This window comes from Zosterops lateralis (genome assembly GCF_965231275.1).
Source record: "Zosterops lateralis genome assembly, chromosome: 2".
In the NCBI taxonomy this organism is placed as follows: Eukaryota; Metazoa; Chordata; class Aves; order Passeriformes; family Zosteropidae; genus Zosterops; species Zosterops lateralis.
In genome coordinates, this window is record NC_139763.1 from 100,771,422 (window position 1) to 100,794,660 (window position 23,239).

General features: G+C 54.7%; 2 protein-coding genes across 4 annotated transcripts in view; both read right to left on the reverse strand.

The window, feature by feature from the left end:
- Positions 1-717: 717 nt before the first annotated feature.
- On the reverse strand, positions 718-4,220 carry PHOX2A (paired like homeobox 2A; the record flags this gene model as incomplete). 3 transcript variants are annotated; one of them, XM_083854506.1, is made up of 3 exons in its annotated part: positions 718-1,146; positions 2,135-2,322; positions 4,013-4,220. In XM_083854506.1, 3 exons carry the CDS (start codon positions 4,218-4,220, stop codon positions 718-720), a joined length of 825 nt encoding a protein of 274 aa, XP_083710632.1. The 3 variants fall into 3 exon arrangements, with proteins under 3 accessions (XP_083710632.1, XP_083710631.1, XP_083710630.1); XM_083854505.1 differs by having other exon boundaries at positions 718-1,173; XM_083854504.1 differs by having other exon boundaries at positions 718-1,224.
- Positions 4,221-8,065: 3,845 nt separating this feature from the next.
- CLPB (ClpB family mitochondrial disaggregase) overlaps positions 8,066-23,239 on the reverse strand; it is a 70,134-nt gene continuing 54,960 nt past the window's right edge. The window contains exons 8-16 of the mRNA XM_083884621.1: positions 22,681-22,758; positions 20,548-20,603; positions 17,462-17,506; positions 15,415-15,576; positions 13,587-13,743; positions 10,654-10,727; positions 10,060-10,179; positions 9,518-9,622; positions 8,066-8,753 (exon numbers count right to left, since the gene is read on the reverse strand). Coding sequence (XP_083740747.1) covers positions 8,502-8,753; positions 9,518-9,622; positions 10,060-10,179; positions 10,654-10,727; positions 13,587-13,743; positions 15,415-15,576; positions 17,462-17,506; positions 20,548-20,603; positions 22,681-22,758 — 1,049 coding nt within the window. The 3' untranslated portion in view covers positions 8,066-8,501. The remainder of the gene's footprint in view (positions 8,754-9,517; positions 9,623-10,059; positions 10,180-10,653; positions 10,728-13,586; positions 13,744-15,414; positions 15,577-17,461; positions 17,507-20,547; positions 20,604-22,680; positions 22,759-23,239) is intronic.

Here is a 23,239-nt window from a genome sequence, read left to right on the forward strand (position 1 = left end):
AGGCATCCCACTGGCTGCTCCAGGGGCTCCATCCCACAACAGCCCCCTGCCTGGGATTGTTCTGGTGCCCTGTCCCCACTGGCAACGCCTGCAGCAGTGCTGGTGTGTGCTGAACCTTCCAGCCCTGCATTTACTCCCCCAAGTCTTCGGGGTGGGGAGTGTCTCCTCTTCCCGCCAGGATGCCGCTGGGGGGCAATCCGTGTCAGCAGGCAGGGTCTGGGGGAAGGCAGCCCCTCCCCACACCAAGGCGCGTCTCCGTCACCGCCCACCCCGTGGACCCCAGAGCCCCCCCCCCATAAAGTGCTTCCTCGCCCCCAGCCCAGTGGCACAGACCATCGAGGGGCGCATCTCCCGGGGCGAAGGTGGAGCCCCCGCAGTGCTCTGGGGAGCTCCACATCTGCCCCCACCCCTGGAGGGCACCGGGAGCCCCAGACCCGGAGACTCTGCCAGGGACACGCTGGCTGAGCTGAGCGCGGGGCTGGTGTCCCCACCGTGCACCCCCATGGTCCCACAGCACCCACGGGTGTCGGGGGGAGCTGCCCCCACTGCGGGTCCGTCCCGTCGGCGCAGGGTCCGGGAGGTGGCGGGGGCAGTCCCTGCTCCCTTTCCCCGTTGGCTGAAGCGTCGCGGCTGGATCCGTGGCGGGGGCGGTGGGCGGAGAGCGCCGGGGTGGGGCCGAGGGGGGTTCGGGGGCGGCCGGATCCGGCGGTTCAGCGATCAGAAGAGGTTTGTCTTGATGCCGTTCGGTTTCCGATGGAAGGAGGAGAGGACGCTGGAGAAGGGTCCCGGCACAGCCTCAGTGGGCTGCCAGGCCTTCAGCAGCTCGGCCGTGTTGGGGGCACCGCTGCCGCCCCCCACCCCTGCCCAGAGGGGCGCCTTGAGGGGCTGGGGGGCATGGCCGGGTCCCAGGGGTGCCCCCGCGCCGGGGCTGGGGCTCAGGCTGCCGCCGGGGCTGCCCATGGCAGCGGCGGGCAGGGAGGCCGTGCTGTCGGGGGTCGGGCTGCAGTTGGATTCCTTGGATTCATCGTCTTCTGAGGAGGAGCGCGGCTCCGACTTCTTCCCGGCGCTGCCGGTGCCGCCGGCACCCTTGGCATTGGCCGCACGCTCCTGCTTGCGGAATTTGGCTCGGCGGTTCTGGAACCACACCTGGAGGGGATGGAGGGGATGGGAGCACCCCTTGCCACGGCCCCTGGGGGCTTGGGGAGCCCGTGGGTGCAGGCAGCCCTCCCAGGCTCCGGGGTGAGCCTCACACCCTGCATCCCTCGGGGAAATGTCTTCCACATCAGCAGAGGGATCCGTGTAGCCACAATAACGAGGATTTGTGAGGTCGATGCCACCCCGCGGTGGCGTGTGCAGGGTGTTGGCAGGGCAGGGAAGTGGGGAGGGGACACTGTCACACTGCACACACACCTGCACCTCTCATGGTCAGAGCCCACCCCAGAGCTGACACCCCCCAGGTCCCCACGCTGCCAACAGTGGGGTCCACTTCACTCACCGTCCCCGCTGGGAGGAGGGGCCAGATCCCCCACTCCTGTGGGTCCCTACATCCCTACAGGGACAGAGGCTCTGACAAAGGGGGTGTCTACACTCATTCAGGGGGGTCTGAAGCCACAAAGGGGGGTCTGAAACCACAAAGGGGGATCCCACACAGAAGGACCCCACACAGAGGATTCTGCATTGACACAGGGTGTCTGCACTCACAGAGGAGGGTCTGCACCCACATGGGGGGTTTGCATCCCCCAGGAGAAATCTGCACTGACACAGGGAACACCTGCACCCACAAAGGGCCACTCTGTCCTTGGACTCTCGCCAGCCTCAAGGTGTTTGAGACTGTACTAAACCACTGATGACAGTGATGGTGCTGTGGCATGAACCAGTGCCCACACTCTGGGGGAGCCAGGCTGTCCCCCCCAGCTCCCAGCAGAGCCAGGCTGTGACAACAGCGTGTCCCTGACTGCGGCAGTGCCAAGGCCAAGTCCCTTCCTGGTGCCCTTCCCAATGCAGGGAGCAGAGCAGCAACATCCCACGGTCAGGGTCCCTGCTCCGGTGGGATTAGAGCCTTCTGCACCCATCCCCATCCCCATCCCCATCCCCATCCCCATCCCCATCCCTCTCCTCCCTCCCCGGGGCTGACCTGCACCCGGGCCTCGGTGAGGTCGATCTTGAGGGCCAGCTCCTCCCGGGTGTAGATGTCGGGGTAGTGGGTCTCGGCGAAGACCCGCTCCAGCTCCTTCAGCTGCGAGCTGGTGAACGTCGTCCGGATCCGCCTCTGCTTCCGCTTCTCGTTGATCCCCGACGGGTCCGAGAAGAATTTGTAGGGAACTGGGAGGGAAAAGGGGAGTCAATAGGGCCGGTACAGGGGGCGACACCGGGGGACACCCGGGCACGGGGCATCGGGAAGGGATGGAGCCGGGAGAAATGGACCGAGAAGGGATGAGCCAGGCAGGAGACTCTGGGCAGGGATGGATCGGGCAGGGATGGATCAGGAGGGGCGAACGGGGCAGGGGACGTTGGACACGGATAAATGGACCGGGAAGGATGAACTGGGTGGGGGTGAAGCGGGAAGGGAAGGACGGGGCAGGGAAGGGTCGGGCAAGGATCTCCTAGGGAGAAATAGATGGGGAATGCAGAGACGGGCAGGGGGTGAACCGGGCAGAGGAACCGGCAGAGGATGGATGAACCAGGAAGGACGAAATGGGCTGGGGGGAACCGAGAAGGGCACAAAGGGACAAATTGGGAGCGGGCAGGATGAACCGGGGGATGGAGCGGGCGGGATGAGCCGGGCAGGACCCCGCGGGCAGGGCGGGAAGGACCAGGGCAGGGTCGGATCGCTGCCCCCGTTCGTTCCTTCGTTCCTTCGTTGGGACTCGGGGCCCCGGGGCGGGAGCGGGGCTGGGGGGTCACTGCGGGGCCGGGACCGACCGGCGGCTCCTTCGTTCTCGGCGCCAGCACCGGCAGCGCCTCCGCGGCGGCAACGAATGCGGAGAGGGGAGAGGGGTCCCGGCGGCCAGGACCCTCCCCAGCCCCGTTCCGGGCCCGCCGCAGCTCCGGGGATCCCCGGGATCCGCCGCCGTGCCCGGGACGGCTCATCCCCAGCGGGGGAGGCGAGCGGGGGGAGCCGGGACTCGGGGGCAATGGGGGGGACAGAGCCGGGCACGGCCGGACCGGGATTCGTCACCGGCAGCTCCGGGAACCGCCGGGACCCGGCACCAGCCGTGCCGGGAATGGACAGCACCGGGAATCGATGTCACGGGGAGCTGCCGGCACCGGGCACCGAGAGCAGCCGGGACCGACGGCATCGAGTCTGGCAGTGCCCAGCACCGGCGGCGACGGGGACGGGGACGGGCAGCGCCGGGCACGGGCGGCAGCGGGAACTGACCCCGCCGGGAACCCACAGCGGCGGGGACTCGCAGGGACGGGAACAGACGGTTCCCGGGACCGGCGGCATCGAACACTAACGGGGTTGGGCACCGGGGACACGGGGAACCGACGGTATCGGTGGCCAGCGGTGCCTGGAGCCGATGGTTACGAATCCCGACAGCGCCGGGGACCAGCGGCCCCGGGGACCGGCAATAACGGGCTCGGTCACGGGAACCGACGGCGTCGAGCGCCGACAGCACCGAGCACTGACGGTGCGGGACAACAGCGGTGCCGGGAATCGGTGAGATCGGGCACCGGCGGTACCGGCACCGGCAGTGATTGGGCATCTCGGCATCAGGTCCTGACAGCGCCGGGCAGCGCCGGCTCCGGGCACCGACAGCACCGGGCACCGACGGCACCGAGCGCTGACAGTGCAGGACACCGAGGGCACCGAGCCCCGACATCGCCGGCAGCCCCCGAGCCCCGCGGCCCCGCTCGGTCCCCGCCAGTTCCCAGCCCCGCCAGCCCCGACGGCGCGGCCGCTCCCCACGCCCGGGAGGTGTCCCCGGTGGTCGGGTTCCCTGTCCCTGTCCCTGTCCCTGTCCCTGTCCTTGTCCCTGTCCCTGTCCCTGTCCCTGTCCCTGCCCCTTACCTGCCGAGTAGGGCGAGGGCTGGTGGTCGCGGAGGGCGCCCAGGGCGCAGCTGGCGGAGGCGAGGGGGGCGCAGGCGGGCGCGGGCCCGAAGCCCCCCCGCATGGGGCTGTACTGGAAGGAGCCCGCCTGGCTGCAGGGGCTGAACTCGTAGCTCGCCTCCATGGCGGCCACGCAGGACTCGTAGGAGTTGAGGTAGGAGTAGTCCATGGCGAGCCCGGCGCGGCCCCGGCTGCCGCCCGCCCGTCCCCGCCGCCTCCTGCCCGCCGGGCCCCCGCCCGCCCCCGCCGCCGCCGCCGCCGCCCCGGCCCGTTAATATACCGGCGGGGGGAGCGCGGACAAAGGCTGCGCTCGCCGGGGGCTTTTGCATGACAATATCTCCCGGGGACGGCGGGAGCGGGCGGAGCCGACACCCCCCTCCCCTCGGCCCCCCGCCCCCCTTAACCCTTCGTGGGCGCCGCACCCCCACCCCGGGCCCGCTCCCGCCGCCGCTGTTTGGGGCGGGGGGTGGAGAAAAGCGGCCCCCGGGCACCCCCCGGGGCAGCGCTCGGCGGGCCCGCTCTGGGACCGGCGCTCGGACCTTCCCTCCGTGTCCCCGTCCTTCTGTATCATCCCTGTCCCCAGCGCCATGGCCATCCTATCCCCATCCTCACCCCACGCCATCCCATCCCATCCCATCCCATCCCATCCCATCCCATCCCATCCCATCCCATCCCATCCCATCCCATCCCATCCCATCCCATCCCATCCCATCCCATCCCATCCCCAGTCCTGTCCCACTGCCGTCCCTGTCTCAATCCCATCCCATCCCATCTCATGTGCGCCTTCATCCTGGTCCCCATCTCCCCCTCTGTGGCCGTGCGGTGCCAGGCCTTGCCCCTGGGGCTGAGCATCCCAGGGCCCGGAGGGCAGCAAGGCCACCACACCCATCCCCGTGTGCCCTGCACCGTCCCTGGGGCGGGGGGAAGCAGCGGCTTTGGGGGGGCATTCGGCCCCATCCCTCTCTCCTCGGGGGGCTCTGGCCTTTGCAATCCCCTCCCCAGATTTCAGGCCGGATGAATTTCAAAGCTCCCCATCCCCCCAGCCCCCCGCAGGGACCAAGGGAAAGGCTTTCTCCCCTTTCAGCGGCACCAGAGGGGGATGTGGGCAGGGGGGATGCGGGAGGATTTGGGGAGGATTTGGTGGGATTTGGGACATTTTCAAGACAAACACTTTCCCTAAAGAGGATTTAAAAGTCTAATTGTGTCCAATGAAGGGCTTTGGGCCCCCCAGGGGAGCGGGGGGTGCGGGGGAAGGACGGACTCTGCCTGGGTCCTGCGGGATCGGTTCGAGCCTGCCCTGGCCCGTGTCCTGCCCTGTATCCAACCCCGCATCCCGTCCCACCTTCTCCCCTGTATTCTTGTCCCATCTCCTTGTCCTAACCTGTGTTTTTCCCTATTCCCCGCCGTTCATCCTGTCCTGTGCTTTGCCCCATTATCCATTGCCCCACATTCTGCCCCATCTCCCGCCCTGTCCCTTGGCCCGTGTCCTGCCGTCTGTCCTGCCCTATCCCCTGCCCCACGCCCATCCTGCACTCTGCCCCCCATCTGCGGCCACAAAGGGTCCCGCTCCCTGCCGGACCGGGTTCCCCGGGCCCCCGCTGCCCCCGGCCGGTCTCCGCTCCCCCGGCCGAGCCCCCGGGCCCCCGGTGGGTGCTGGCGGGGCCCCCCCGCGCCCACCCAGCTGCGCGGCCGAGCGGGCAGGTTGCTAAACAAGTTAATTCGATCAGGGCGTGGGGCTGGCGCGGAGCGAGGCCCCACTGTCGGGCTGCTGGAGCTGTGAAAAGTTAATTCAATTAAGTTTTCCCTCTAAACTAATTAGGCAGCAGTCTGCCACGCAAGGAGCTGCTGGTGCTACCCAGAGCCGGGGAGAGCCGGGAGGGCGAGGAGGAGGAGGGAGATAGAGGGGGAGAGCAGAGGGAGGGGAGCACGGAGGGGAGAGGGATGGGGCGCAGCTGGGGGGGACAGCCAGGGTAGATCCTGCATCCCCGCGCCTCCCTGGGATGTGGATGTGGGTGATCCCCCCGGACTGTGGCGGAGGAAGGGAGATGGGTGCTGGCACTGGCCCAGCTGTCCCCGGTGCTGCCGAGTGGGGGGTAGGGGAGGCTGAAGGCTGACGCCCCCGAAATGGGCAGCATTGGCAGTGGGGAGGGCTGGGCAGTGGGGGACACGGGGACAGGGACCCCCATCGCTCCATCCCGTTGTGTGCTGGGAGCTGCGTGTAGGCCTGGAGCTGTGTCCATGTGCCTGGGTGAATTGGGGTCTCTCCAGAGCTGGCCGGGCGTCGGGCTGATGGGACCCTCTCCAATGGACCCCTTATGACAGAACAGCTCCTAAGGGACTATCCTGTGTGAGGGGAGACTCCTTCCAATGGCACTCCTTGAATGAGACCCCTCTGACGGGTGGACCCCCTTTGATGGGACCCCTCCAATGGATCCCATGCTGATGGGATCCCTCTGCAGGATCCCCTCTGATCACACCCCAGGCTCCCCCAGCTCCAGCCCCAGTGTGGTTGGGATGACAGCACCCACCTCATCATTGCCATATCTCCCCCACACTCTCCAGCCTTCATCCCCCGCCATGGAGTCCCCCAGGTTATGTGTCAGGGGCTCCTGCTGAGTCTCCCAGCCCCACAGCTGCTCCCAATGGTGCTGGACACCTCTGTGCACTGCCACATTGTTCCTGGGGACAAAGCTGGGGTGCTCAGGGTGTCTTGAGCCCCCACACTGGTGGCACCCTCTGCCCTGACTGGATCAGGTGCTAGCATGGGGTTCAGATGCTGGGAACTAACTGAACGTGTCTGGCACAGCCAAAGGGGATTCCTCCTCCAGATCCCATGCTCCCAGGCTCTCTCCCTGTCAGCAGAAGCCCATTTACCTGTGTTGGCACCAAGAAAACCACCTCAAAGGGTTGAGGGGGGCCCCATCTGGCCCTGGCTCCTGCCTGTGGGGCTACAATCCATGGGGCTGGCACAACTTGGCAGTGGGACGTGGCATGGTAGAGGGTGGCATGGAATGGAATGGCATGGTATAGGATGATGTGACTTGGCATGACGTAGTGTGACCTGGCACAGCATGGCCTGGCACAGCATGGCCTGGCAGTGTGATGCCACAGCACAGTGTGACACCATGGGTCCCAGCACAGCATGGCAGGGCACACCTGTGCCCCTGTGGACACCTGAGCCCAGAGCTGAGGGCACAGCCCAGTGAACAGCTGTGCTCAGAGGTGCACACCCACACATGTGACACCTTTGTGTTTCCGTGCACACACGAGCACACCTCAGTGCACACCTCAGTGCACACCCCACTGCACACCCATGTGCACCTGTAGAAGTGAATCTGATCTTGGGAGGCTGCAGCAGAGCCTGGTGACACCCCCAAACCCTCCAGGGATGGGATCCCGCTTCAGCCCCTGGCATTAAGCCAGGAAAAAGCTACTGCAGTAAGAAAGGGGGTTCAAGGAATTCCCCACCAAACCTCCTTGTGTCTCTGGAAGACAAGAACCAGCACCACAGCCAAACCCTCCTGGGGACATCAGGGTAGGGGGTAACAGTGGGATGGGGATCCTGTCTGCATCCCAAGGGACAGTGTCTTGGGGCTCATTAATCCTGGGAAAGTTTGATTTTCATATGTATTTCATGTTCTACTCTTCAAAACACGTGTCTGGGGTGGCCCCAGTAGTGACCATGTCTCCTATTCCACCATTCCACCCGAAGGAGCCCCCACAAGGGGGCCACAGCCTCTGTGTCTCAATGAGGACAACTTGGACAGCTCAGTTCCATTCAAGATATTAAATATTTCCTGGAAGAAGGTAATGAGAAAAAAGATTCAGCAAGTGTTTTGCACCAGGATGTCGCCTGGCTGGGCTGGGGAGATGTGACAGTGGGTCCCAGCTCCAGTGGTGTTCCCCACCACTCTTTGTGACATTCCTGGCTCCTGGTGATGAGCAGGAGACCCAGGAGTGCCCTGGGATGAGGATGGTGGTCTCAACAGCTGCTCCTTCTGGGGACACAAAGGGTTGGATGCACATAGCAAGTTTATTGCCATAAAGAAACAGGGACAATACAGAGCAAGTGCCTGGTGGCTTTTATACTCACACTCAGTTCCCATTCCCCACCTCACCAGCTCAGCTAACCCAGCAAGCCCCTCCCATGGGAATGACAAATTCATCCCGGCTCCTGCATGGTCCACAATTTGCTTCCCCCTTCCTTAAAAAACTCCACCACCCTGTGAAAACCCAGGAGCATCCACTGCCCCATCCCTGAATGGCACCAGGGCACCTTGTCACCCACAGCTGCACCCCTTCATGCCCATCCTGGGGCAGCTCCTGCCCATATCTGTGTCCGTGCCCGTGTCCATGCCCAGTGGTGGCAGGACTGTGGCTCTGCCCTCTCTGATGCTGCTCACTCCAACTCTTGGGGTATTTTACTGTCACTGTGAGTGCCCAGTGCTGCCTACATGAAATAAGTGATGTTTTCAGGGTTCAGCGGTGCCTGGATCTCCAGTTTTCGGGCCTTGCTGTTCTTCTCTACAATCTCCAGCCGCAGGGTCGGCACCTTGGATTTTTCTGTGCTGGAGGAAGATCCCTCTGTGGTTTTCAGTAGCTGCTTGTCAGAGTCCTCCACGATGATCCTGAGGGTGCAGCCCCGTGGCAGCAGGTCTTGCTCGTAGGCAGCTGCCAGCTGGTTCACCACACGTCGCTCCACCTGAGGGACAGACCAGATCCTGACAGGAAAACCCTGTGGAAAGCCTCCCATGGAGGTGACCAGCTCCTCCCCACCCTCAGGTAGTGCAAAATTACTTTTCTTCATCCCACTTACTCTCTGTCTCTGGAGTGTGGGTGTGCCACTCCCTCCTCCAGACCATGGACATCTCCCCAGACATGAGGTCAGTCAGACCCACAGTCATGAAATCATGGAAGGGTTTGGGTTGAAAAGGACTTCCCAAAGTTCATTAACATTCCACACCCCCTGCCATGGGCAGGGACACCTTCCCCTAGACAAGGTTGCTCCAAGACCTGTCCAACCTGGCCTTGAACACTTCAGGGATGGGGCTGCCACAGCTTCTCTGAGCAATCTGTGTCAGAGTCTCACTACCCTCACAGGGAAGAACTTCTTCCCAATATCCCATCTAACTGTGCCCTCTTGCAGTTTGAAGCCGTTCCCCCTTAATTTATTATTCCAGGCCCTTGTCCGAAGTCCCTCTCCAGCTGTCTTGGAGCCCTTTTAGGCACTGGAAGGGACTCTAAAGTCCACAGAGCCTTCTCTCGTTCAGTTTGAACACCTCCAGCTCTCCCAGCCTGTCTCCAGAGCAGAAGGGGTACAGCCCTCAGAGCATTTCCATGACATCCTCTGGATTTGCTCCAGTGACTCCACCTCTCTTTTGATGCTTTTCCAAATCTGGCTCTCCCTGGGCAGTGGTGCTAGAGGTGACAACACCAACTTCACCCCAACTTCCCCCTTGCCTTCACCTCGTGTTTGATGGAGCGGGCACCATAGTGAAGATTGTAGCCATCAGCCAGCACGTCCATGACCTCCCTGTCCCACAGCAATGTGATGTTGTGCCTTGCCTTGGCCTGCCAGGGGGGAGGGGAGGAAAAGGAAGAAGAATTATGGATGCACCCCAGCAAGTCTAGCACCCTTCTCCTTAAGCAGCAAGGATGCTGCACTGGGGTGCTGAGAAGGGCTGAGCTCCACCAGAGCAGTTCCTCCACAACAAAGGGACCCCAAAATCCCATTTAGCCCCCAGAGAGCTCAGATGTGCAAAGACCAATCAGACAAATGACATCTATGAAGGCAGCCTGGAGCTCGTCCCTGCTCCAGTCCAAGAGGAACCATCTCTGCTGCTCCCAGAGGTCCCAACTCTTCCCAGCACCCCAAATTTAACAGCTTGTATGATGGTGGTAAAGATACACATCATTGTGTGTCTTTACCCCAGGACAGATGCTCCGCCAGGCATTTCTTCTGGAGTTATTCTGAGAAGTGCCCCCCTAAAGCCATTGATATTTTTTACCTTTTTGGCCCAAAAATTGAGCTCCTTGTTGACCAGCTGGATGAGCTCCGAATGGCAAAAAGGGAGAAAATAGACAATTTCATTGATCCTCCCCAAGAATTCGTCCCGTCTGAAGTGAGCCTGCAGGGACAAGGGAGGAGGTCAGCAGGGAGAGGGATGGTGACCCTGATGGGAACACCAGTGAGAGTGGCATTGCAGAGGGAGCTCCCCAGGGATCACCCCACCTCCCACAGCTCCCAGCACCCATCCCACCCCCATGCCATGGAGCTGGTCAGCATCCTGAGGTGCTTCACAAACATCTTAAGGAAACTGAAGGTCGTGGGGATGTCACTGCAGTTTTTCCAGACCTTGGGAGAGCAGGGAACCCCCAAATCACACTGCAGCACCTCCTCTCCTGTGTTCCCTTCCCACCACACATTGTGGCTCCACTCCAAGAGTAAAGATGCTGTGATTTATTTCTGCTGGGCTCTGACTTTTCCAACATTTTTAGTGGAGTACATCCCTTCTCTCACAGCTGGGAGAGAAACACACGGAAGGAGTCTGGGACCAAAGCTCAGGACACCTGAAACATGAGCCATGAAACATCATCCATACCTTCAAGATGGGGCGAATAACCTTTTCCTTGAACTGCTTGGAAATTGTGATCTTGTCGGTCATCTGGACATCATCTGGAAGAGAGGTGGATGGGGGGTGTCAGTAGGGACAGCGGCTGCACCTCTGTCTGGATGAGCTGGAGCTGAGGGCAAGGAAGGGTCTGGAGGGTACTGCAGGACAGACCTGGGACCTCCACATGTGCCAGCAGTTTGCTTTGGCAGTGTGGTGCCCCTGCACTTGGCACTGCACTGTAGACAGCAGTTCTGGGTCCTGTGGTGCTCCAGGGAATCATCCTGTGCTGATGTGTCTCCCTTAAATGGCCAAAGAGCCCTGGCTCTGCCTCTGCTCCCTGCTCTGTGCCCACAGGAGCTGCTCCCAGAGGTTGTGGGAAGTTGAAGTGCCCAGTTGGGCTCCACAGCAGCTGATGACCTGACACAGAGAGCACACTGGCCCTCTGGGGCTGTGAGCACTGGGGGAGCCCATGGTCTCTCCAGCAGACATCAAACCCGTGTTCAGGGGCCTGCGGCACTGCTCAGGCTGCAGTCTACTTCCCTCTGCTGACTGCAGATGGAGCCAGGGTCTGGCTGCTCTCGAATCCTGGCTCCCAGCCACTCTGGATGCTTGGCTGCAGCATCACCCTTCTTCATCCCAGTGCCGTCTTCCTCTTTGTCTTCATCATCCCAGTTCTTCCCACAGCTTCACCCATTCCGCACTCATTCGCTTCCATGTGCTGTTCCACACCAGGGTGCTCACAGTGACATAGATTCTTGTGCTCTGGATTGTATCCTGGCACACAGGGCAGGGCAGGGCAAGGCAGGACAGAGGACACAGATCCATGCTGAGTGCTGGGATCCTGTCCCAGCTTTGCAGCCTTAATGAAGATTGCTGCCCCTCACCAGCAGTGGCAGAAGGGGTTCTCAGGCTCCACTGGATAGGCAGTTTAGGTTGGAAAAGCCTTCTGAGACCATTAAGTCCAAGTGTTCCCCCAGCACTGCCAAGCCCACCACTAAACCACGTCCCCCAGTTCCACATCCACAAATCTTTTAAATCTCTCCAGGAAGGGGAACTCCACTACTGCCCAGGGCACTCTGTGCCAGGGCTGGACAACACTTTTGAGGAATAAGTTTTCCCAATATCCAACCTAAACCTCTCCTGGCATAAACTGAAACTGTTTCCTCTTGTCCTGTCACTTGTTACCCTGAAGAAGAGACTTGGTGCTCCCTTGACTCTGCTCAGGCAGCTGTAGGGAGTGAGGAGGTTCCCCCTAATGCCCAAAGTGGTGCAGGATGCTCTGGAATCACCTGATCCAGTTCCAACCCCTCTCTCTTGGGCAGAGATGCCAATAAGTCCCAGTATTTTGGCAGAGGAGAGCTGGAAAGGCAGAGGAGCCAGCACTGCAACCAGCATTCCCACTTCCCACATGTAGTATCTGCTGCTGCACTGGTAGATGCAGAGCCCACTGGGGAAGCTGCTCCTTCCCTTTATCTTCCCGTTTATCTGCCTGCCAGGCACTTTAGTGACCTCCTGCCATGGCATCTCCACACTGAGAGCTCAGGAAATGGGCAGGAGCTCCTTGAAACCCAATTGAGGGCAGCTGCTGCGCCCAAATGCCCTCCCCAGCTCCTCTCCTGCTGCAGCTGTACTGTCCCAGAAATTAAAATTCAATGTTCTCCTCATTGAGCAGGGAAACGTTTGGCATTTTCAAATGTTATTCTGGAAAGTTCAGTTGACAATGTGTTTTGTCCTTTACCCAGCCTGATTGAAGTTTAAAGATTCTGAATTAAGCCAATGTCGACAGCCACTTCTCCAAAGTAAAAGGAAGAGACAGGGAGAAAGAAGCTGGAAAAAGATTTGATGCCAAAATCCAAGCTTTTTCCTGCTCCTGTGGAGCTCATGCAGAAATATGGTGTATCTGAGGTGGCACAGGCTGGATACTTTGAGAGAGATGTGGCATCCAGACAATTAAGATCATAAAAGGATCTTGAAAACCCCAAAATAAGTTTTCTAAGACTGATGAGAAAAGAAGGGATGCAGTCACTGTCCATGGCTTGCTGATTATCCACAGGCACAGCAGCACCTGATGGAAACAGGTTTTCCCTCTGCTCCGTGTGACAGACACTGCCTAAAAGGGACAGTCCCTGGTGCCAGTATCACCATTCATCTGTACATCCTCAGAGTTACCAGCAAAGGCACTGGAGGTTGCACATCAAGTTGTTAATTTTCAATCTCAGAGACTGCCCTTGCTCTCCTCATGCCCCTTTTATAACCTAATTCATATTGGGAAATTTTTCTCCAGGAGTCTGGTATGTGAGGCTGGGACTTCCATTCCACAGGGAGGTAAAATTCACTAAACTCAGTCCTTTTGAGAAGGACTGACAGGAAATAAAACTTTTCCTCTTTCATATGAATACCTGAACCAGCCAGTTCTTTTGCAGGAAGCAGGTGGAAGGGTCCCAAAAGAAAGAGAAGGGCGAGTTCATAAAGAGAATCATGGAATCACGTAAGAGTTTGGGTTGAGAGGGATCTTAAAGACCATCCAGTTTCAATCCACCTGCTCTGAAATCCTCATTATTTGACATTGCATCCTTCAGAGGGAGACTGCATCTTTAAGGCTCTGTCCAATCATTCAGCCTTTCTCTACTCACTTCCCTGGAAGTGTTTCAAAGCCAGGTTGAATGGGGCTTGGAGCAACCTGGCCTAGGCAGGTCCTGGCCATGGCAGGAGGTTGGAATGGGATGGTCTTTTAAGTCCCTTACAACCCAAACCCTTCAGGGATTTCATGACTTCCTGGCAGAGGAGTATTCCCAAGTGATGTGGAGAGGGGACTGAAGAGTCTGGGTGTGCCCCCTTCCAAGGGGTGGCTGAGCTGGTGTCAAAGTTGTGTTAGGAAGGAGGGAGATTCTTTAGGGATTTGAAGGTTGAAACTGCAGTACCTAAGTTTTCTGCGATCCTTTTCTTGCTCATCTCCATGGCCTCTTGCCGGAGCTGCAGTGCATGCTGTGCAATCTCCTCACTGGCCACATTGGAGGTCATGATGAAGATGGCATCCTTGCAGTCAATGGTCTTCCCCTTCCCATCTGTCAGCCTGCCCTGTAACAACAGCAAGGTGACACCACCTGTGTCAGCAGGTGCTGGAGGACGTAGCCAAAACACCAGGAAAAGAACATGGGGCCTGTTTTTCCCCAGAGTGGATTTAATTTTGAAGGGACACCCAAGGACTAAGGTGGAAGGAAGCAAGGAAAAGTCCTTGTCTCTCCATGAAATGTCAAGAACTTCTCCTCCACATGGTCCCAGCCTGCCCCATCCAGGACAGAATTGATCAAAGCACTGGGAAATGCCTTGCCTTGTCCTTGTTCAGCCTGGAGAGAATGAGGCACTTCTTGCTCTCTACAGCTCCTTAACAGGAGGTTGGATCTGGGACAGGGGTCTTGGTCTCCTCCCAGGTAACAAGGGACAAGAAAATAATAAATGGCCTCAAGTTGCACCAGGGAATGTATAGGTTGGATATCAGGAAGTATTTCTTCTCTGAAAGTGCTGTCCAGCCTTGGCACAGTCTACCCAGGGCAGTATTGGAGTCCCCATTCCTGAAGGGATTTAAAAGCTGTGTGGATATGGCATTTAGGTTTAGTGGTGGGCTTGGCAGTGCTGAGGGAAGGGTTGGACTTGATAGTCTCAGAGGGCTTTTCCAACCTCAATGATCCCATGACTGTGTGGCTGCCAATATGTAACTGGCCAGCCTTTGGCCTTCTGCCTCCCTCCCTGTGGTGGCTTCAGGTCTGACACAAACCCCAGGCTCAGGTCAGCACCAATGCTAATGCTAACCCTAACCCTGACCCTGACCCTGACCCTAACCCTGCCTGTGGCTGTGGTCTGGGCTGGGCAGAGCCCACAAATAACCATGTTATGGCTGTAACGGAGTGACTTGAGTAGCAGAGCTCCTCATCTCTGTGGGATTGATCACCTGGCAAACCAGGGCTGCCCAGCACCACCACTGCTGCAGCAGCATGAACCCTCAGCCCCCCAAACCAATCCAGGAACCTTGCCAAAGCACCAGTGCTCTTGATTAATAATAGAAAAAAGAGAGGGAAATAAGGAAAAAAGCAGCACCTCCCCAGGCTGTTTCTTTCCTCAATCCATCTCCAACAGCAGAGATCCAGCACAATGACACAAATCCTTGTTGGGTGCTTGAGATTAACATTTGGGTTATTGCCCTGTCAAGTGCCTGGTACAGGAATTGATTTCACATTGAACTGCTACTGTGATGATCTATGCAAGAAAAATGGTGCTATTAATCCTTAAAAGAAAAACAAAAAAACCCTTCAAAACCTTCCAGCATGTTGCCCTGGAGTTTGGTGGCCTCTGAGGACAGACTGGGACTTTCAAAACCAACCAGAGCTGTAGAGCGGCTTTGGACAATGGCTGGGAGTGACAGGATAAGGGGGAATGGCTTCACACTGCAAGAGGGCAGGGTTAGAAGGGATATTGGGAAGAAATTATTTCCTGTGAGGGTGAGGAGGCCCTGGTACAGGTTGCCCAGAACCTGTGCCTGCCCCATCCCTGGAACTGTTCAAGGTAAGGCTGGACATGGCTTGGAGCAAACTGGTCTAGTGGAAGATGTCCCTGCCCATGGCAGAGGGGGTAGACTAAATGAGCTTTTAAGGTCCCTCCCAACCCAAACTCCTCCATTTGGCATCCCCCTCACCCCTTACTGTTACCTTCTGCATGTCCCTGTGTCGACTCTAAACTAAAATGTGGCTTTACCTCATCAAACAGCTGCAGCATGATGGTGAGCACATCAGGGTGGGCTTTGTCCACCTCGTCAAAGAGTACCACAGCATTTGGGCACTGCCTCAGCTTCTTTGTGAGCTGTCCACCCTCTTCATGGCCCACGTAGCCTGGTGGAGAGCCAATGAATTTCGCCACCTGGGAGGAAGGAACAGGGAAGGTGAAGGCTGATCCATGGACAATGGGAATGAAGCCCTCCTGGTAGCTCGTGAGGCCGCCATTGCTTTTCGCTGCTGACAAAAGAAGTTCTTAGTGACACCTATCCCACCCCAGGTGTCCCAAAATCAGCTTAATAAGCAACAATTAAGCAAAATAAGGATTGAGCAATTCCCTCTCCAGAGCTCAAACCAGCAGAATCCAAGGAGCAGGCGTGGACAAGTGGGCAGACACCAGCCCTGCTTTGCTATGCAGGGTCTGAGCAACCTGTCCCAGATGACCAAGACCTGTTTTATTCTTTTTACTTTTTAAAAACAAGGACTCAAAGGATTATGAGTAGCAGGTGGTTCTGGTGCAGAATCAAAGCCACCAGTAGGCTTTATGGGAGAGGCCATAAGTAAAATATTTTTCCTATGTCATCACTTATTGACACGGTGTTTTTTTTTTAATGTTTAGAAATTTAGAAGGTTATATAAAATAGTTTTCGCAAAATGACAGTTTTTGACACACAGCTTGGTGCATCTTACATCTAACCCATGTCTGAGTGTCATCTGAAGTCAGTCTGTTATCACAGAATCATGGAATGGTTTGGGTTGGAAGGGACCATGTAGTGCCAGCCCTGCTGCCATACATAGGGACACATTCCACTGCACCAGGTTGCTTCAAGCCCCATTCAATCTGGCCTTGAACACTTCCAAGGATGGGGCAGCCGCAGCTTCACTGGGCAACCTGTCCCAGTGTTTTATCACTCTCATTGCTAGGACCTTGGTGCTTTTTGGGGAGACAGAGCCCTCCAAGGGATTTAGGACCCCCTCAGCTCCAGGGATGACCTTGGCAAGGACTGCAGAAACCCTGGCACCTTGGACTTCCCGTGGCACCAGAACTGGGCAGAAGCTGTGATGGGAGGTGTGGACTTGGCACCACTGTCCTGTATTCTCCTGGGTTCTCCTCCTTTGCTCCATGGAAGGTAGGCTGAGGCAATGATCCCACACTAGACTCAGCCATGTTTTGGGGATAAGGGTTTTGGGGTAAGCTGTGCCTGCCTGGGCATTGGTAGGTGATGAACAGCATGGGGTTGCGGGTTTTCATGCATCCAGAGATGATCCTCTGGATTCCACCATCAGCTGCTCTCTTCCCAAGGGCTTCTCACCCCAAGGGAACTCACAGCACTGGACAGATATTGTTTAAGTTTTCCTTGCTCCTTGGTCTCTGTTCCTAATTAATCTCAATGTCTTCCAGACAGGACAGGGTCAATTTTTGCAGTAGCCAGGAGGGGCAAGGCTTGGACCTGGAGGATATTCTATCTTACCTCATGTCATTGCTGGGAGCAGAGGGAAAAGAGCCTCTTCTGGGAAGAACAGCTTCCTTCTGGTCAGATAAGACTGGCAGAAGGATGTGGGAGTAGCCAGTTCTGAGCTGAAGGGCGTGGCTGGGGGGAGAACTGGCTGTGGCTGGGCTGGGTCTGAGTATTTTGCATGTGAATCACCCTCTCTTTTACATACTTTCGTTATTAATATTGCTGCTTGTTTGTTTTCTTATCTCATTTCTGCTTCCAGCAAGCTGTTCTTATCTCGACCCATGGACTTTACCTTTTGAGCCGCCAGTTCTCCTCTCCAGCCCACTGCTGTGGGGAGGGACAAGTGGAGGTGGGAGAGCGAGTGAGTGGCTCCTGGTTTGGAGTGTCTCAGTGGGAGCACTAAATGAGGGAGTACCATGCCTAAGTTGCTTTCTGGCAATTTACTTGCAATTTAATGCACAACTTGGAGCAACTCCGGGCGTTCTGCTGTACTCCCGCCCTGACACACCAAAATGCCCATTTTTTCTGGATTAAATTTGAAGCTGCTCCCTTCAGAGCCCATTTACTGACCTCGTGCCTCTCCTGGAACTCCGACATGTCCAGTCTGATGAAACCCTGCAAGAGACTTAGGATGAGATTTGATCAATCTGCTCGCTGCCAGAGCTGGAGCGGTACTGACAGGGCTGAAATTTTCTAAATAAAATAGATACTTTTGTGGTTCAGCTTTTTAGAAATCAATCACAAGAAGAATGCAACAACCCTCCACAAAAATCCATCAAAAGTCATAAAGTTGAGGTGAACTGGGCTTGTGGGTGATCACCTGAAACAGAGAATATTGTTACAGAATTTATAGCTTCCACCCCAGTTTCCATTTTGCCTATGCAAAGCTGATGATTCACTGCAGCTACTGAATGCTGTGATCATGGAGCTGTAATCCACATCCTAGATGGGAAAGGAAAAGAAGGGAAGGAGAGAGGAGGGAAGAGGAATATCTCAGTTGGAAAGGACCTACAGTGATCCTCTCATCCAGCTGGCGAAGAAGCCAAGCCTGAACTTCCCAGCATCATCCTGGACACAGTCAACCAGACATAACCACTGTCCATGACGGAGAAGGAGACATGTCTGGGACATCTCATCTGGATGTGTACATGGCACACACATGGACACCATCACATGGAGATCCCAGAACTAGAGAACAGAATCACTGAACCATTTAGGTTGGAAAAGCCCTGAGAGACAACACAGCCAAACTGTTCCCCCAGCAGTGCTAAGCCCACCACCAACCCATGTCCCCAGATGCCACATCCACACATCTGTTAAACCTCTTCAGGGACAGGGACCCCACCACTGCTCTGGGCAGCCTTTTCCAGAGCTGAACAGAAAAAAAGTTCCCTAATATCCAACCTGTCCTCCCTTGTTGCAACTTGAGGCAGTTTCCTCTAGTTCTGTCATTTGTTACCTGGGAAAATAATGGAATCAGAGAATGGTTTGGGTTGGAAAGGACCTTTAGGACTACCCCATTCCAATGACCCTGCCATGGGTAGGGATGCTTTCCAGTAGACCAAGTGGCTCCAAGCCCCATTCAACCTGGTTTTGAACACTTTCAGGGATGTGACAGCAGCAGGTTTTCTGAGCAAAATATTCCCATGCAATAATTTCCCTGAAAATTATTAAAATATCTACAAACTGCGCAGGGCAGAGCAAGGTGGAAAAAATTGACTCTGTTTTGCAGATGAAAGGGGTACAGTTCCAGGTTTTCCTTTCTTAATCCATCAGTTCCTGTGAATTGCTGCCCCCCATCAGAGCCTGTGGGAGGTGTGAACTCCTCTTATCCTTCATTAGGGCATCAAGAAGCTGAGCTGGTTTATTACTGATAAATCCCAGATCCCTGCTACTATCAAATTAACACAACACTCAGGATTTAACTGATTTCCCCATTGGATGTCTGGCCATAGAGCAGTTCCATGTGTGGGATTAGGGTTGAAGGTGCTTGAGAACTAGGGTTTATGGCTTCTGGATAGAGGCATGAGGAAAAGAAACCAGAACAGCCATTTTTATAGCATTGGTTCCAGTTTGGTCTTCTTTTGACACATGTTGCTGCATTGTGTGTCCATTCACTGCTGGAGGATGTGGGGAAGAGGGATTCATTTATGCACAACTCTCCTTGTCCTTCCTTCTTTTCCCTGGCTCCATGTGGGAGAGAGCTAAGCACCTCTTACAGGTAGGCAGAGGCTTAAATGTGAAACATGGAAGAGAATGTAATGTAACAGAATGGAATGGAAGATTGGGGTTGAATAGAATGGAATGGATTTCGCTGGAATAGAATAGAATATTGGAATGGAATAGAATAGAACAGAGTAGAATAGATTGCAATTGAATGGATTGAAATAATTGTAATGAAAAAGAATAGACAGAATGGAATAGAATAGACTGGAATAGATTGGAATGCAACAGGATAGGAAGAACAGAACAGATTAGAAATGAATGGAATGGAATGAGAATGGGATGGGAGAGAAGAGAAGAGAAGAGAAGAGAAGAGAAGAGAAGAGAAGAGAAGAGAAGAGAATGGAAACCCCAGACACCACTGAAGTGTCCTCCTGCAAAGCCACCACCTCCATTAAATACTTCTAACCATCTTCTCCAAAATCTGACCACGGGGCAACAAACTAAATAACACAAACTGCTTCTGGATACCAAAAACTTTGGCACTTAATATTCTGAGCAGGAAATCAATGTTGCATCACTACAGTCCATACGGGCAGGATGTGACAAGTGGTGGAGCTGGGGACATGGAAAACAGATTTCTGGAATTTTATCCTTCTAACGATTTACAGTGATATTAGTAATAGAAGCAAAAAAAAAAAAAAAGTTAACTACACAGGATGTCAAAATGAGAGCAAAATTCAACAGGGAGCACAAATGTTACATCCATTTAAATTTTTACAATTCAAATATTCTGGTGACATAGACAGGAGCATAGATAGTGCCCTGGGCTGATCCCAGTGTGGGCAGCAGGGTGAAGTGGGGATTTTGCCCCTCTGCTCTGCTCAGGTGAGACCTCCCCTGCAGAACTGCCTCCAGGTCTGGGGTCAAACATCAAAGGGATATGGAGTTGTTGCAGTGAGTCCAGAGGAGGCCATGAGGATGCTCCAAGAGCTGGAGCCCCTCTGCTCTGGAGAGAGGCTGGGAGAGCTGGGGAAGAGATGGCTCCCAGAAGACCTTAGAGATCCTTCCAGTGCCTAAAGGGGCTCAAGAGAAGGGCAGGGAGTGACAGGACAAGGGGGAATGGCTTCCTACTGACACAGAGCAGGGTTAGATTGAAGGAATTCTTTGCTGTGAGGACGGTGAGGCCCTGGCACAGGTTGCCCAGAGAAGCTGTGGCTGCCCTGTCCCTGGAAGTGTTCAAGGCTAATTTGGATGTGGCTTGGAGCAACCCGGTCTAGCAGAAGGTACCTCTGCATTTGACAGGAGGGGTGGAACTGGATGATCTTAAAAGACCCTTCCAAGCCAGACCTGTCTGTGAGTCCATGACTTTCACAGGTCCCTCTCAGTGCAGAAGAAGCCCTTTCTCAGGGCAGCACAGCCACACAATGAACCCCCTGACGACCCTTCCCATATCCCGTTACTGCCAGCACAAAGCAGGGATGAGCCATTACCTTTTTGATGTCCTTATGGATGTACTTGGCTGTTTGCTTGGCCAGCTCTGTTTTACCTGTTCCAGAAAGGAAAAGAAAAAACTTGCATTAAACCAGGTCTGTCCATCTTCTGTTCATCAGCTCTGCTAACACCACAGCTGGAACTTCTTGCAACCAATATGTGAACTTTCCTTGGGAGTGGGTATTGCTGTTTTATCTCCAGGATCACACTCACTGGAGTTCCCAACCTGGGCAGGGTGAACAGGTGCATTATAATAGTGGCATCTCTGCATTGGTTCCTTCAGCTTTAATTGATTCTCACATGATAAGAACAAAGCTCTTGATTTTTTCCCCAAAAAGATGTGGATAGATCATTGTTTTGCTATATTAGATAGATCAGATTTTTGCTATATCTACCCTCAATATTCCAAGTATGTTGTGCAATGCCTTGTAATCTCCAAATAAAGAATTTCAAGGAAATGGGGTGTTTTTTCTTTACTTTATATAAGATGATGGTCAAAAAATTCTGGGATTAGGAACAATCAGTAACAGAGCAAATCCACCCTGATGAAGGTGAACACATGCACCAGTTCATGCCAGGCCATGTTGTGGGGGAAAACTTCATTAAAGAGGCAGTTTTATTGAAGTGTGGGTTCCAGAAAACTTCTCTTCCCTGCTGCTACCCCCCAGCATGACACTGCTGGCTTTGTCAGGTTGATCAGGGGAAGGATTGGGCTAATTTTGGCTCCTGGGGTGACCAGCAAAGCTGAGGTGAAGCCTGTCACCCCTCTGGAGGATGGATGCTCTGGGGGTTCACACTTGTCCCTTGCACACCTGTCAGCAGTGAACTGCACATGGGATTTACTTGCACACTGAAAAATAAATGAGCAGGGACAGAAATATCTATTCTGAAGAAAAAATTCACATGTTTTTAAAAGTAAATTAGGTTAAAAAGTACATTCTTACTGGAGTACTGTACAGTCCACTGGAGTGCAATACAGCCCACAGCTGTATTACAGGGACAATAGATCTGGTGGGTCAGATCAGCAAATCACCAAAAAAAGGGCTACAAATACAGGAATTCATGGGGTGTGCTCTGCTCCACATGATAAATTTCTGCCAAAATTTTGCATTTGATTTCAGTTTGAGCTTTGCTGACTTTGGATGATGCTGGATCAGAGCTCCTGATATGTAAGGATGCAAGAAACTATGCTTCCTATTAAAAAGAAAAGAAGAGAAGAGAAGAGAAGAGAAGAGAAGAGAAGAGAAGAGAAAAGAAAAGAAAAGAAAAGAAAAGAAAAGAAAAGAAAAGAAAAGAAAAGAAAAGAAAAGAAAAGAAAAGAAAAAAGAAAAGCACCCATGGAATCCATGGGAGTGGAAGAGCCAACAATTTACATCCCTGAGTCTTCAGATCTGCTGCAGCAGGGCAATGAAATATCCAAAAAAAATTTATCCTGGTTTTATATAGCTTTATAGCAACTTATTTGGAATTAATGCCTGGCACTGTTCTGTGGCAGGAGCATGGTCTCACCTATGCCCCTTTAACCCCTCCAGCACTGGAGCATCAGCACCTTCTTGAGCCCTTTGGGAGGCAGTGGAGGCAGAAGCCCTGAGGTTGTTCCAAATGTCACAAATCAGTTACTTTGAAGCTGTTTTGTTGGGTTTTTTTTCCACAACTAAAAGTCATTTGGACCATTTCATGAACTGATCAGCTGTCATGTGGCATTTGATTGGGCTGGAGGACAAATCTTATCGGTGTCAATAAAATCCTGTCATTCCAAAGCAATCTGTGCCCACAGGAGCAGACAAACAGAGACTCAGTTTGCAGGCAGCAAATTTCTACTATTATCCCACCATTCCCACTGGAATAGAGGGGTTTTCACCACAAAGTTGTTAAAGGTGTACTTTTGCTCTGAAAATTGTCCTTTTTTGAGACTCAGAGGGGGGCTGTCCTCTGGGATAACTCAGCACGAGGCTGGATGTGTCTGTGTGTGCTGGTGTCCAGCTGTGGTCACCCTGCTGGATGATGGGTGACCTGCTGAAAGATGACACTGTGTTTAACTGGTATTTTATTCAGACCCTGCAGCCCTACAACAGCTTCCACCCCCCTCTCCTCAGGGCTCTCTGTCCCCCTCATCACAACCCAAATGTTACCTATTCCAGATGATCCCAAGAAAAGAAACACCAGCGGGTGCTCCTCATCGTACCAGCCATTTTCCTTCCTCCGAATAGCTGCATTTGAAGACAATGAAAACAAAAAAGAGGGGGGGAAACATATAAATCAATGCCACAAAGCAAGTGTAATTATCACTAAGTATACACTATGTTTTACTGCTCTCTACCCACTCCCAGTCCTCCCTGCCATTAGTGCTCTCTAATTTGATTAGCCAGCCAAGGCCCCAGAGACACCTAATAAGGTTAGCATGGATTTGGAAAGCTGCCCAGAGCAGATTTCGGATAAAGTTTTCCAGGATGTGCACTCAGCGTTGCCAGGGAGACGGTGCAGGGGGGGGACAAGGATGGATGGATGGACAGAGGGATGGAGAGGCACTCTGCCTCGCCAGCTCCCAAGTGCAACCTTTCTGTGAGGAAAAAACATCAGTTTTGAAGAGGTTTATAGGTTATTTCTGGCGTGGAATGGGAAGAGAGAGGTGGCTGAAGGTCACAAACACTCTGAATTGGTGCAAGGATTGGGAAAAGTGTGGTGATTATC